The 15,195-nt window shown below is 36.2% G+C and overlaps 1 protein-coding gene across 14 annotated transcripts in view; it reads right to left on the bottom strand.

The window, feature by feature from the left end:
* Ppip5k2 (diphosphoinositol pentakisphosphate kinase 2) overlaps positions 1-15,195 on the bottom strand; it is a 58,843-nt gene that overhangs the window by 17,573 nt on the left and 26,075 nt on the right. For 9 of the 14 annotated variants that reach the window (XM_027397711.2, XM_027397716.2, XM_027397713.2 and 6 more), the window contains 8 exons: positions 14,438-14,579; positions 13,433-13,656; positions 11,359-11,486; positions 10,559-10,673; positions 8,917-9,024; positions 8,710-8,826; positions 3,213-3,377; positions 661-834 (listed from right to left, as the gene is read on the bottom strand). In XM_027397711.2, the coding sequence (XP_027253512.1) occupies positions 661-834; positions 3,213-3,377; positions 8,710-8,826; positions 8,917-9,024; positions 10,559-10,673; positions 11,359-11,486; positions 13,433-13,656; positions 14,438-14,579 (1,173 nt within the window). The remainder of the gene's footprint in view (positions 1-660; positions 835-3,212; positions 3,378-8,709; positions 8,827-8,916; positions 9,025-10,558; positions 10,674-11,358; positions 11,487-13,432; positions 13,657-14,437; positions 14,580-15,195) is intronic. The other 5 variants (XM_027397717.2, XM_027397721.2, XM_027397720.2 and 2 more) reach the window with 1 other exon arrangement.

Genomic DNA, 15,195 nt, shown 5'->3' with positions numbered 1-15,195 from the left:
CAGACCTGCCATTGTAAGATCAGAGTGTTTTAGTTTCAAATGTCATCAGAGGAAATACTTCTGAAGTCACATTGGTGGGAACCATTTTTACAAATTCATCCGACCTGCTACTGTGTTTGGAAAACACACTGTATATTTCCCTTAGGTCACATACTTCCAGATACAAAAAATCACAAAGACCAATCAATATCAGATATCTGCTGCTAGTTAAGATCAGGAGACATAATTTTTGGTATTTTCAAAAGTTTCCCATTCACAGAAAATTCTAAATAAAATGAAGCCTTTCAAATAATGAACGGGTATCAAATATTCTTACTATCAAATTGTATTAATTTTGTTTATAGGACAATTAAGGTCAAAGAAGGTTTCTTTCTTTTCCAAATCATTTTTTTCCAACATGGCTAAAAATCCAGAATTAGGATTTTTATGACATTCCTGTATATTTAAAAGCTTCCCATGAAAAACGCTAAATGCATGCAACATGAGCAGTTTCTTTCCATCAAATATTGCCTGATATCGTAAGTACTTTTAAGTGAACTCAAAATTTAAGACAGAAGGATTTCCTCTGATGTAAACAAGGGATTAGATGTCCTTAAAAACAGCTGTTTGTTGCTCTGAATGCAGGAATGAAAAATGTTTAATGAAGTAAAGTTTAAAAACCTGTTGCCATGAGCCAAAAATACTGGATGTGAAAGCCAATGATTTGGGGGAGACAGGGGAAGAGGTGATTTGTTCCCCTGATCTGCGTCTTCGACGCCCAGTACCCACACCACTGGTATAATGCAGCCAGGTACCAGTACCCTCTGGGCTAGACACACTCAGGGGGCTCTCTTCCTGGAAGTAAGAAAAGGGGCAAAACAAAGAATAAAACAAAACAAAACAAAACAAAGAAAAGCAGAGCATGCATAGTTAGGTACATTAGAGCCAAATGATCAGGAAGAAAAAATAGTTTTTTGGTATCTGCTCATCACTTTTTACCCCCAAACAAATTACTACTCATCTGTGAGCCAAATAATGAACTCCCTAATTAATTATAGAATTGGCATATAGTATGGACAACCACAGAAAGATCTTTTTACCTTTAAACTTACACAAGCTACACTGTCTACTAGTTGTCCCTTCTCCCTACAAATTAGAAAAGTATAGTGTTTCTTTTGAATGAAAATATTTAAATATAAAAGGTATTTTGACTTCTTTTAGATATTAGATAGAAAAAAAATTTGTGCCAGTTTTTGGTTGGATTTTTTTCAGTCTCAAGCACTAAGAGGTAAAAGGAAGTCGCTGTGTCACCTAGAGAAGGAAATGAGTTGGCCACAGCTGTAAGATTCAGAGGCGGGAAGATGGACAGACTGTGCTGCAAGTTCAAGTGTCTGTGCTTCTGGGTTTAGCTTCCTCGGAGAGCTGGGGAGGTGCAGGAGGCCACCACGCCTGTGGCAACAACCTCACTCTGCACATGTTCCAGCCCCAGACAGTGAGGACAGAATAAAATCTACTTTCAGGAAATGAAGAGAATAGCATTTCTCTGGGCGCCTTTAGGAAGAATATACTTCTGACACCCATGGAGGTGGAAGATGCTGGAAAAAGTCTCCAAATTTTTACTTGAATAATTGACCTTGTAGAAGCAAAAGTTTGGCACAACGTAGAAATACTCTATTGAAAGCAACTATCTAAATATTCATGAGAAAACGGTTTTAAAATGTGTATTGTGTTTTAAGTGACAACCACAGTAGTGATTCTACTGAAGGACTGAAAAATGAAAATACAATATATTTTCCAAGCCACACAGATACACAGATCTTTTGGATGACAGAGGAAAAGGTGTAACTTTGAAATTCTGAAAACTTTGAAAGTTGCTTGTTCATCAATACATTAAAAGCACTGCCTTCACATAAATGGTTAGGTTAGGTAATTTCTGATCTTTGTTTTTCCCTATAGTTAAACATATCTGAAAAAATTTTAGAATTCTCAATTTTTGATTGAGTTTTAATAGAACAAATGATCACAAGTAGATAACTTCCCTCTTCTTTCTAAATTAACCTTTTATAATTAAGTTGAAATAGCATATTAAAGGAACGCTAACATATTAATTTCTTTTTTACGTTATGATGATAAACTTTATGAAGTTTTTCCTCCAACATGTAATTATCAATTATTTAAAAATTCAGACACTTCTACATTATTGTTATAAATGGGGATAGTGGAAATGATCAGAATTCTTTTTGTTCCTTATATTATTATCAAATGCTTGATAATGTGAAACCTAATTCTACGTGTTTCTTACAAATAAATATCAACAGAAAATATCTAATTAAAGAGTTATTGGTCTTTCTTCTGGAAGCTTGACTTCTTACTTCCTATGAGGAAATTAAGAAAAGACCTAAACACTGGCCTCTTGCAATGCTAGGAAGACCACGGACGAACTAGGTAACTCAGCATTTAAAGTATTAATACTTATAGACACTAAAAATTAATTTAAGCTTCATCCCAACTGCTCAATTTTACTTTTATGCTGTTTAAATCTTCTGACTGGACATAACTGGTTTAACTTAACTGCAGATCTTAATGAACCATTAAAAATGTCCATTAGACCATCAAGCTTTCAAATTCCTATGCAGATTTCTGCCATCGGGCTAATAAGACCTACAGTGTTACTAGTATCAGGCATCATTTAAGCATCTCAGGGAATTCTTATCTACTTTTATCAAAAATAAAAAACTGCTGAAACATCAGGATTAGTCAAGTTATTTACTGAAGAAGAACTAACGTGACAGAAAGAAACCTAGATGAGTGCATGCAGTTCTCAGCTTCCCTCAATTCCAGCTTCAGTCAGTACTGTCATGAGAGCTGCACACAGAGCTCCAATCTCCCACTAAACTCTGTGGGTTTCCTTTGATTATTTGTTTTGCAGAGTCTCATTTAACCCAGACTGACCTCAGATTCACTAAGGAGCCAAGGGTGACTTTGACTCTTTGAATTACTGCCAGAGTGCTATGACCACAGGTAGATGTTACTAGGCCTGGTTTAATCGGTATGTTTTTAACAGTATCTTAAAAAAAAAAAAAAAAAAAAAAATTGTTTGAAAAACAGACAATGTTTATAATTACAATTATGTCAGGGTTCCTAGCTGTATAATTGAAGCTGTATTTTCTTTCCAGTCTTATTTCATATTTAGTTAGCTTCCTCTGTACAAAGCACTCTACATGGGTACTCACTTCATTTGTAGCCACCTTCCTAGACCTTGGAAGTGGTGACTTCCGGTGTATATGAATTGGCTCTGATACCAATGGTTTAAACAGTATTACAGCTCGATCGACTTCATCTCTTTTAGAAGTGTGGGGTTCATCATCATCAGGTTTAAGACACCTTCTGCCTTCATTCTATGAGAAAGGAACACAAAGCACTTAGAACTCAGAGCAAACTAGAAACCAGCTCTCCTGAGCCAGGTGTGCGGGTACATTCCTGCAATCCCAGCACTCCGGAAACAAAAATTGGAGGCTACAGAGCAAGACCTCACCAACTCTCCCAAACACACAAATAAACTCTAAACATCAATAAAATACTTCTGATGAATCTAACAGCCAACTGATAGTTATTATATAAGAGTTTTTCCTCAGGTGAATTGATATTAATGTAATTCTTATGACATCTTAGTATGCCAGGTACTGTGAGAGGCAAAGGTTCTAAATGATAATTATAACCATATAAATCCAAGTCTTTAGCCAAAGTCCATCAGAGAAGCAAACAGATAATACTATCACAATGACAATGAAAAATAGATTAGGAATTTTAAAAATTTACTGTAAATTCTACAGTAACTATAGTACGAAAAACAATCACTCGTGTTCCAAGAGCTCAGATGAATGATACAGACCCAAGTTGTAAGAATCTTACAGCATAGGAGACAGACAGGTTAAAAAATGTTATACTAATATCTACCTATAATGGAAAGGGGAAACTAGATACTGGATATTCAGTAAAATACAGGTTTTAAAGCACAACATTACCTTAAATATTCAAGATAATCATGAAGATTATCATGAACAGAAAAGCCAGAGGACTTCATCGGAAATTATAAATAACCTCAATAATCAAGACTGATGTTGATAAAGACAAGAAGGTTGGAGGAATAATAATAAAGAAGAGTTTTAAAATTAGGGGCTGGAGAGATGGCTCAGGGGTTAAGAGCACTGACTGTTCTCCCAGAGGTCCTGAGTTCAATTCCCAGCAACCACATGGTGGCTCAGAACCATCTTGAATGAGATCTGGTGCCCTCTGCTAGCATGCAGGCAGAAGACTGTATACATAATAAATAAATACAATCTTAAAAGAGTTTTAAAATAAGAATGTGTTCCATAATATCAGAAGTGGTAGTGTGGACAGCTGGAAAATAATGAATTCTTCAATATACAATGTTTATGTAGTTACTTACACAGGAAAACAAGAAAAGTTCCTGGATTTCATATCACACATAGCATATCAAAGGAAAAAATTTAAGCTCATTGAAGACATATGGAAAAACAATGCCAAGTCAAAAAAAGTATCAAAAATAAATTAAATTCATACAGCACAATCTGCCTAGGAGGGCAAGCTGTAAGACAAAAGTACTATGTTAAGAAAATAGACATATACGTTACACTAACACTAAAACACTAACATTCTAACTGTAAATAAATATTGCCTATAAACAATAATGACTGTAGAGCACAAAATATATTCAATGAAAATATATAACAAATATAAAAGATGTGACGGAGAATTTAAAAAAATTGAAGTGTCTCAAGACACTACATATTCTACTAAGTCAGGTATTCATGGTATTAACCTCAGCATAACCATTAAACGAATAATAATGTAAAATAAAGATGTCCCATGTATGAAAATTTCAAAGAAGGCAGTGAGGGGGAAAGGAATATAAAACGCATAGAACAAACAGAAAAACAGTACAATGATTTAATATTCCATAGAAAATTGCAAATCAATCACATATTTATTATGGACTATAATTAAAAAACAGACTGTGGGACTAGATAAAAACTAAAATGTATCGTATTTAAAAGAAACGCATTTTAAACATATGAACCTAGGCAGGTTGAAAGGAAATGAGTTGAAAAATTTATGGAAACAAGACATCACTCAGCCATTCCCACTCTGTCACAGAGCAAGTACTGCAAAGACTAACACAGCAGGAGCCACCACATGTAATTAGTCAGTGACTCTTACATCATCATGTTGGGTGTACGCCTAGGAGAACTAAGAACATGGTGACTAAAATGATTTTGTATTATATGTTCAAATGTAGAACCTGAGGAAGGCTTATAAATCAAGCACAGGAAAATTGGGTATAAAAAGGGAACTTTCATCATGAGAAAACGGCTCATTTGTCAGGAAGATGATGAAAATATGATTAGAAAGACGCACATATATACTTGGGAAGATCAGCAAAGAAGGGGGATAACCTGTATATACCACATTATTTTTGATTGACAGCTAGCTACTGGTGGTTTCTGATTACACGTTACAATGAGGGTAAATTATGAACATAGCAGCTTTACCCAGGACGAAACACCTAATTTTATTAAATATAACCATTTGGGTGGAAAATTACTCAATAGGTACCCAGCCAATTTCTTCATCAGAAAGAAGCAAAAAGATATCCTGTGAGGCGATTATAGCAAAAACATCAAGGAAAGCCTTGACTTTTCTGTGCAATTGTTTGTCTGATACCACTTCTTGCTATGTAACCCAGGCTGGCCTTGACACATGATGATGGCCAGGCCTTAGCCCCAAGAGCATGGCTTAAAGGCATGCACCACTTCTCAGTGAGTTTTCATCTTCAGTGATCAATAATAAATCATTATGTATTAGACTATAAGGAAATAACAGAAAAATCATTAAACAAGCTACAAAACAAATGAGCCCATTTTGATTTAGGTAATAACTGTTATGACTTACAAACTATAATGAAAGCTATTATGGTCACATTATTAGAAACAAGACTAAGTGTCAGCTGAAAACTAGGACTTAGAAAAAGAAACAAAGGGAAATGTTAAAAATGTAACTAAAGCCCAAAGTCAACTTCTCCTGTAACAAAGTAACAAAGGAAGTAGAGCTTAGTAGTCAAGTGAAAAATAACTATGGAGAGAATTAGTGAACTCTGATAAGTGAATTAGAGAGGTACAAAGAAATACTGTACCTTAAATAGAGAGAGAAAAAGAATTAAAATGTATAGAAAAGCTTAAGAAACATTTGGCCAATAGTTTGGGATCCATGGCGAGCCTAATGTACATGGAAGCTAGGTTTCAGAAGTGGAATGGAGAGTGGGTGGACTGAGACAACGCCTACAAGCAAGTGTTGCAAAACAACAACGTCAGTGACAGGTACAAAAAGCACTACTCAACAGGCAACACAGGAAAATCAATTACCTGCTTAAAATGAAAGATAACCAATGTAAGAATCCTGTCAACAAAATGAAAGAATTAAAAGACAGGAAAAGAAACAGGCAAAAGATGAAAAATTACAAATACCATTTAAGTATTTATCCTACATATGTCAATAATCACAGTAACAGTAAATGATCGCTCATAACAAATCAAAGAACAAGATTATTAACCATACAAATTTTATATATATGTGTGTACATGTATACACAGCAATACTAAACAGAGACAGCCAGTTATATTTACATATGTATGTGGTCATACATATATATGTAAGTATAACAATAAAAAGAGATAAAAAGAGGCCATGGGTTTGAAAGGATGTGGGGGAAATGGGAGGGGCTGGAGAACGGAGGTAAGAAAGGGAAAAGGAAAATGATGCAACTACATTTTAATTAAAAAAAAAAAAAGGCCAAATGGCGGTGGCACACACCTTTAATCCCAGCACCTGGGAGGCAGAGACAGAATTTGAGGCCAGCATTATCTATGTAACTATGTAACTAGTTCTAGGACAACCAATACCACCCAAAGAAGCCCTGTCTCCAAAAACAAAGGAAAGGGCAGGGTATAGAGGCCGAGGCCTTCAACCCTACCACACAGGAAGGGACGCAAAAGCAGAGACAGGCAGATCTCTGTAAGTTGGGCGACATAATGAAGACTGTATCTCAAAGAATTTAAAAATTATAGATTGAAAAAAAAAATCAAAATCCTTGCTGCTTAAAAGTCTAACAAAAAACACTCAAAACTGTCAGGACAACTGCCAATGTTGGTGAGATATTTTTGCACTATTTTTGTAGCTAGAAGAGCAATCAGACCAAAAAGAATCTTTGAGGATATAAATTATCTAACCATCCATGCTAATAAATTACGACTGGCTTACATTTAACACCTGTGATGAACAAAGCCTAGAATATAAACTCAAACACATATGACATTAAATAAAAAATTAATCTTGCATAGGGCAAGGCAGGTCCTAATACACTGAAGACAAAAACACACTCAATACATTCTCTGACAACTTGCCTTTAAGCCAATGGCTCCAAGGAAAGGCCCGGTGTTCTTTCTATATGGCTGGATGTCTTAATTCCATACACCAAACAAAAAAAGTGAAGTGACTGATAAAATACGTTCACATAATGGTGCTAACATGATAATGTAATCAACAGTAAATTTAAAGCTCCATGTGAAATACTAGAAAAGGAAAACAAAGGAGATTGTCTAACTTTGGTTCAACATGAGTGAGTTGCAAGTCAAAGAAAGCAGAGGTAGAAGGGTGGGAACAGAGCACAACAGCAGCGGAGGAGAAATACATGTAACGCAGACAGGGCTACAAGCACTGCTGGCTCCTGAAAGACTAACAAGTCAGAATTCCCTCCCAAGCCTCATTAAACAAGCAAACACATGCATGCAAGAAAAGTCACTGACCAAAAATAAGAAACACCATTACACATCTTACAGAAAATAAAAAGATTGTCTAAGAATATCAATGACAACTATTTACCCTCAACTGGAAAATGTAAATAAAACCAAAATATATATTACCTAATATATATATACATACATATGCATGAGACAGGCAAAATCTAAATTGTACATTAAATAAATTGATCACATCAACGTATTCCTAAATAATTTTTAATTACATACGTAGTAGTTTCCTAAACAGCAAAATTTAATAATTAAAAAAAAAATTTAGAACATAATAATGCCAGTTTTCTAAAACATGTTCCAGAAAGCACTCAGTCTTAACTACAGAACAAGTGAAAACAGAAGAGCCCACTCTAAGTGCTCGGCATGAAGTAGACCTCAAGCAAGTAACAAACGACTACGTTTACACTTACCCATTCTAAACACAGCTTAAAATCCAAACAACCCAAATAACATAAAATTCTGGAATTTTCCAATAGACATGAACGTGCTATTGTCTATGTGTATGGGTATTTTGCTTGCAGGCAGGTCTGTGTAGCCTGTTCTGTGCCTAATGTTCACAGAGGCCAGAGAGGGCATCGGATGCCCCTGGAACTGGAGTTACACACTGTGAGTTACCGTTTGGGGCTGGAGATTGGACCCGCTTTATACAGCAGAACAGTCTGAGTTCTTGACTGCTCAGCCATCTCTGCAGGTCCCTCAGATTGCATTTTTAAAAGCTGGGGCTTTCTATTTCTTACTGGTTGATATGAGAATTATCTATAGAGTAGTGAGAAGTCTTGAGGAAACGACATGAAAATCTAGAGCTGTGGGAACCATGCCCTCAAAATCCCATCTTCATTACCTCCCTGGAAGCTGGCCGATACCCATAGCCAGATGGCAAATTCTTATCCTCTTCACAGCCTTTGGCTCCAGGACTAAAGTGTAATTCAACATGAAAGCGCTCCTCTGAGGAAAGATCCTGAAACACGGGAAAGAAGACGTCTACAGTGAGGAATGTCAAGTATTTGCTTCCCATGATCACATGAAGAGAGTGGGAGTCCTTCCTTACCTTGTTAGGATCCTCATAAAGCATGATGACAATTTGTGTCATGTAGTTGAGCTCATTGACAACATTTATGTAATCCATAGCTCGTTTCCACTGCTCATCCTTCGAGTCCTGGACAGAAACAAGGTCTGTGGTGAGGGTTTGCACACCCTTTCCCATGAGCCTCACCTTATGACCATTGTGAGGGCTTATTTAATATTGAGTGTCATCACACACACTGAGTGAATAGGGAAACAATTTGCAATGTTTACCACAGTGTATGACATTTCAAACTCTAAGAGTCAATTTCTTAAGAAATTTACACAAAAGTCTCTTGAAATATAACATATGCTATTGAATTCCAAGGGTAAGGCGCAGCCTTTTGGTCTTAAGTCTGAAAGTACCTAGCGAAGTATCTGCTCATAACACAGAATGTTAGCTTCTAAGACTACTGCTTCTCTCCAATACAGTCCAAGTATGCAGCATACGTCTATCAAGAAATACCCTCTTACACTAGTGATTCTAAGATAACCAGCATGAGACACACATACACACAGAACTCCAATTGGTCTTACCACCTCCTTCACCATGTCTCCATCTTACTTTAGAGTCAAAGGTCTTCACACACATAATCAGCATGAGGAGACACACATACATACAGAACTCCAATTGGTCTTACCACCTCCTTCACCATGTCTCCATCTTACGTTAGAGATTCAATGATTTTCACACATGTACTCAGAGCATCAGAGGTGAAAAGGATCCCAAGAGAATGAGGAGACCCAAGACAAAAGGCTCTATCTGAAATGAGGAAAACTACTCAAATCGAGAACCTGTCTTTCCATGCATCCCTCACACATGTTCAAGAGGGTGAAAAGGAGACCATGTTAGACATGTAGCTGTTACTCCCAAAGCAGTAACACTATCAGTACTGGATACACAACCTCTGTAGCTGAGTTAGGGTCTCATTCATTCACTCTAGCTTTCACTAAAGCTCTACCAACCCACATTCCTATGCAAAGACACAACTTTTACTATTCCTTGTTTTCTTTCTGAAAAGAGTGATTGAACCTAGGGTCTCTCCAGTGCTGGACAAGCCCTATACAACTGAGCTATAGTCCAAACCCTCCTTGTGTACAGAGGCTAGAGGGTCTAGCCAGCCCAGGTAAAGCCAATGAATGCCTCTGCTTCTCCATGGCAGTAGAGATGTGAACAGTCCACCGAGACATAAGCCAACGGTTTTCACACTGCCTGCATCACAGTCACAAGCCTCTTCAACTGTGTCTTACTTTCACACAGGGTGAGCTACTGTACCCTTTTAAGACATAGGAGAAAAGAAAGCTCTCTCTTGTAAGCTGGTCAGGTGCTCCGCTGGAACAAATGCATAGAATGCACTGGCATAACACTGTGGCTTTCACTAGCCTCACAGGAAATACTGATCATGTCTAGCTCATCATATGGTTCATCTCTGAAGGAAGGAAAACATGTCTATCTTCCCCAAACCTAGCAAAATGCTTAGTACAGACTAGTATATCCTCAAGAAATGACGATAAAGCACAAAAATATAGCAAATTATCACAATGAACAGTAAAAAAAAAAAAAAGTTAGTGATCTGAGTACAAACTCTCAAGAAAAGCATTATTAAATTGAAATAACACATACTTACATCACACAACGCACCATAGCGAAGAATGGAGAGTAAGGAATGCACATGACTTTCACTGGTAAAATATAATCTGGTACGGACATGACGTTCAGGAGACAGAACACCTCTAGAATACCTAAAGTTAGAAGGAGATTTTGTGGAATTTAATCTTACTAGAAGCAAAGCCCCACAATAAATAAATCAATCATTCTTCAAACCACAACTGAGAGTTACTTCGATATTCTTCTAATTAGAACAAACGAACATACTAGGCCCTCTGAGACTAAAAAAGAAAAAATAAAAATAAGAAAGCAAACAAAACAAAACCATAAAACGGCATTGCTTGAGTTCACTGCAAAGAGGTCGATTTAGTTCCTCTAATAGCAATAACAGATAGAACGCAATGCTGCCCAATGAGTCTCACACTATTTAGAACAGGTAATTGGTGAAAAATACCTTCACCTTGTTTTTTTTTTTCATAATCGTACCAAACAAAATCTTGGTTGAGACTGGCATGGGGTATGGTGACTATACTGTCAGAACACAGGTAAAGGCTAGACTGCTGTACTGAGGTCATCTGTCACAAGAGAAACACTGTCTCAGGGATATAGGTCAGTGACAGAGACACAATATGGCACGTTTAAGCCGAAAACCTTCTCCCATCACAACCCCCAAAGAGTACGAGTTAACAGGCAACTAATAATGACTATCTAGGTAATCCTGTTTCCATAGTATATCAAGTGACACCATTTTGATTTCTATATAAAGCTACCAATAAGTACTTTAGATTTAGCCTGTAAACAACTGGTACCGTCTCTTACACGGGATGGAGTTTATTTACAGTGTCGTCATCTTGTGTCCTCTGGAGGTCTGAACGGATTTTTCTAACTAGAGGAGTACAGTAGCCTTTGGCAATCTCCAGCTTTTCAGCTTTGGTTATACCATATTCCTGAGCAGAAAAAAAAAAAAAAATTAGAAAAAAAGCTGTAATGATAAGCAGTCTTAAAAACTGCACTCCTGAGGTGAAGAAGTCTCAGGGGACACAAACTATTACGTTAAACCCGTTACACTAAACTCTTGGCTTGCATTTTTGCAACTTCAAATATCTTCTCTTCCAACTAGCATTGTAATTAGAAGAATTTTACGGTGCAATTGGAACAGTAGTTGACTATAAAAAAGGGAAGGGTGAATGTATGAGTGCAAGCTTTATGACTAGTCAAGTTTTATCATTAGGGTTAAAATATAAAAACAATTTTAAGACAAAAATATAGGTTAGAGATTTTTTTAACCAAATACACAGTAATTACCATTAAAAGTAGTAAAACTAAAATCATTCTAACATCAAAGTTCAAAAACTCTAACAGATTTTTTCCAAAAAAGCCTTTGGATAGCCAATAATGGTAGCATATGTGTTTATTCCCAGCAGCTGGGAGGCAGAGGCATTTGGATCTGTGAGTTCATGGCCAACCAGATCTACGTTGAGTTCCAGATCAGCCAGGCTCACAACATGGTGAGACCCAGTCTCAAAAACAAACAAACAAAACAAAACAAGACTTTGTCTAAAGTTTAAACTAATGATAAGCACAGTTGTGATAAAATAATAAGTAAAATTTGACATCTATAATCACTGTGGGTTAATTAGATTTATAAAGAATTAGTACAATTTAAAATGGTAAGGAAACAAGTTAATTGCAATGTAAGTTTAATGAATATTATTCTTCAAAGTTGTGTATTTGAAACTGATTTTATATGTAAATGGAAAACCTTGTCTACAGTAATGAGTAGCCAAATACAACATTGGCATGAATGCTATGATAGTAACCAACTACTCTCTGACTGGCTTTAAAGCTGGTTGCACAAGATGAAACCCACTAACTGGGCCAAAAACCTACAGATGGCTTGGTCATGGGAGAAAACGTTCTACTATCTTTCTGCTAAATAGACACAATATTAAGCTCACTTCTCAATTCCTATCTTTATACTCATCAATTAATATATCTCTGTCTTCATCAGCTAGGCTCCTTTTTATTAGTAGATGGGGATTAACACAGAGACCCAGAACTGGTCAACAACACGCAGAGAACAGGAAACTGAGGAATGCTCAGCTTTAAATGGGCTATCGGTGTCATACACGACCCCCTAATGCTCAGGGTCACCATGGAAAAGGAAGGAGGTAAGACTGTAAGAGCCAGAGGGAATAGAGGTCTGTAGTGAAACAGTATTTGCCAGTCACAAAAGTACAGTTGTATAAACGAGCTCAGAGTAGCTGGAACTGTATGTACAAGACCTGCAAGATCAAGCCAGTCAAAATCCAGCATGGACTGGTATTCCAACCGCCAGTGAAAGTTAGGCATCAGGGGGACGACGAAACATATAAAAAGGGTAAAGGTTATGAGGAAAAATCCCATTTCCCTTGCTTGTAATGCACATATAAAGAGTTGTTCAAACCTGGCCAGCGTTCCTTTCCTGGTATCCACAGAAAGTAAATAAAGGAGACATTGTAAAGTCTAAGGCAGGGCACACCCTCTCTAAGGCTATGCTAGTCCAACTGATGCCCGTTCTTCACCACAAAGGAGCAGCAGCAGCTTTATCCCATCAGAAATGTAAGATATGCTTATGGTGAAGATTATTCAATTTCTTTGACTACTTACTCATAAGTAGAAGATGGAGCTCTCTACCCTACATAGTGGCTCATATGCACTTTTCAAAATAGGCTTGCAGCGTATCTATACTTATAATTAATTAATAATTATAATAATTATAATTAATATTACTGATAACTCAAAATTACTTCATATAAAAGTTAACAGATATCTTCAGGATCCCCATTAGTGAGCACTTTGAAAGTGCTTTTTTACACAATAGTAAGGAAATTGACTCCTAAGAGGAGCTTACCTGCGGGATAACAATATCTGCCAATGCCTTTGACAGCCTGTAGAGTTCCATTGTATTTTCTAACTTCAAGGAACCGTTATGCTGAACGTCATATTTGATGCAGTCATATATGTCAGGGATTTTACTAATATCATATCTTCCATTCTTTGTTTTAAAGTCTTTCTCCAACTTGGACCATCTTCGCAGCATAAGTTCCAGAGTCTCACTATGGTACAGCTGAATATCTAAAACAACATACAAGTCTTAGTATATCCAACTTAAAAATCTGATTAGGAACATACCTTAAGTTTACTTGTATGCTCTGTAGCTCTCCCTTGTCTGGATTCTTCTTGCCCGGCCTCTCTAGTGCTGTGATAACAACCATGTGCCACTATGACTGGCTGCCTATAACTACTATCCACATATACCACACATCAGTACTGGATGGTTGAGGTTTGGATAAGTACTTAGTACAAGTACTTGGGTTAGGAGCCTGATTTATTTATTCATATATCATAGATTTTGATAACAATAAAAACACCAAGAATTAAAGCAAAACCCTGTGAATTAATATGCTTTCTATTCTACAATTTAAATACTTTACTTTCCTAAATTCCTATAACTAAACAAAGTAAGTGACTATATTTGCAGAAAAGTCTTAGATATTAAGAGGAGTTTAAATGAACCTTTTTATCACCAAGAAATCTAAGGTGTCAACAACTTCAAACTAACCTTGGAACCAGTTTTCTTCTTCTTTTTATGCTGACTCTTTTCTGCGTAGCTATCTGGAAAGGCTAAATAACTCAATAATCGAATAAGAGTATTTTACTGCCTTTTTCTTACTATCATGTATAAAATGACCATAACCTAGCTATTATCCCTTGATGGAAAGATACACTGATTCATACAATGGCCATATCTCAAACAAAAGACTTGATATCATAAGATTTGTACACCTTATTTTAAATGTTTACCAAAAAAAATGACAGGACTTTCTGTTTTACATTCTAAGAAAAAAGTATTTACCAGATGATTTGGGATCTTCCATCCGATGTCTGATTTGAGAAGTCAAACTTTGAATCAAGGAATATACTTTGTCACAGGTTTTCACTGGATTTTTAATTAAATGCATTGATTTGGCAACAGAAATGCTTCCAGATGGAGTAAGCTACAAATGAATAAGATAAGTTTTCTAAATGGGTATGTCCTGTCACCCAAGAAAACGAATAGAATGAATACAGATCTTTCCACTGCTGGGGAAAAAAATTACATTCTATTCATTAAGATATTTAACATACAGTAACATGATATGTATGTTAAAAAGGGTATGAAAGCCCCAGAATTTCATGTTAAAACAGTATTAATCTTTAACTAAAATTAGATTACCTACAGAAACATTCTGAAGTACTCTAAAGGAGGGGATTCGATGAGAATTTGGTGATTTACATAATGTGCAAATATGGTTCTAACCACTTGACATAACCTACATGTAATTACACTAGGCATTTACAATTATCAACATCTTTTCCCCGTGAGTTAGTTAACTGAGATTAAGTAATTTGCTTAGGTGAAGGAACAGGATTCAATCACAGGGAGACTGGTTGCAGAACCCATACTATTAACTTCTATGCTATCATACTTTATTAATGAGGTTTTTCCAATTCAAGAAAAGCCAATAATCAATAGTGATTATAAATTCAACTTTTAATATTTACTTTGGCAAGATATTTAGCCAAATGAAGTAGGTTTCTACAAATATAAAAAATACAAAGAGAAATTACACT

The sequence above is a fragment of the Cricetulus griseus genome, chromosome 2 (assembly GCF_003668045.3).
Source record: "Cricetulus griseus strain 17A/GY chromosome 2, alternate assembly CriGri-PICRH-1.0, whole genome shotgun sequence".
In the NCBI taxonomy this organism is placed as follows: Eukaryota; Metazoa; Chordata; class Mammalia; order Rodentia; family Cricetidae; genus Cricetulus; species Cricetulus griseus.
This window is presented reverse-complemented; position numbering and strand designations above follow the sequence as displayed.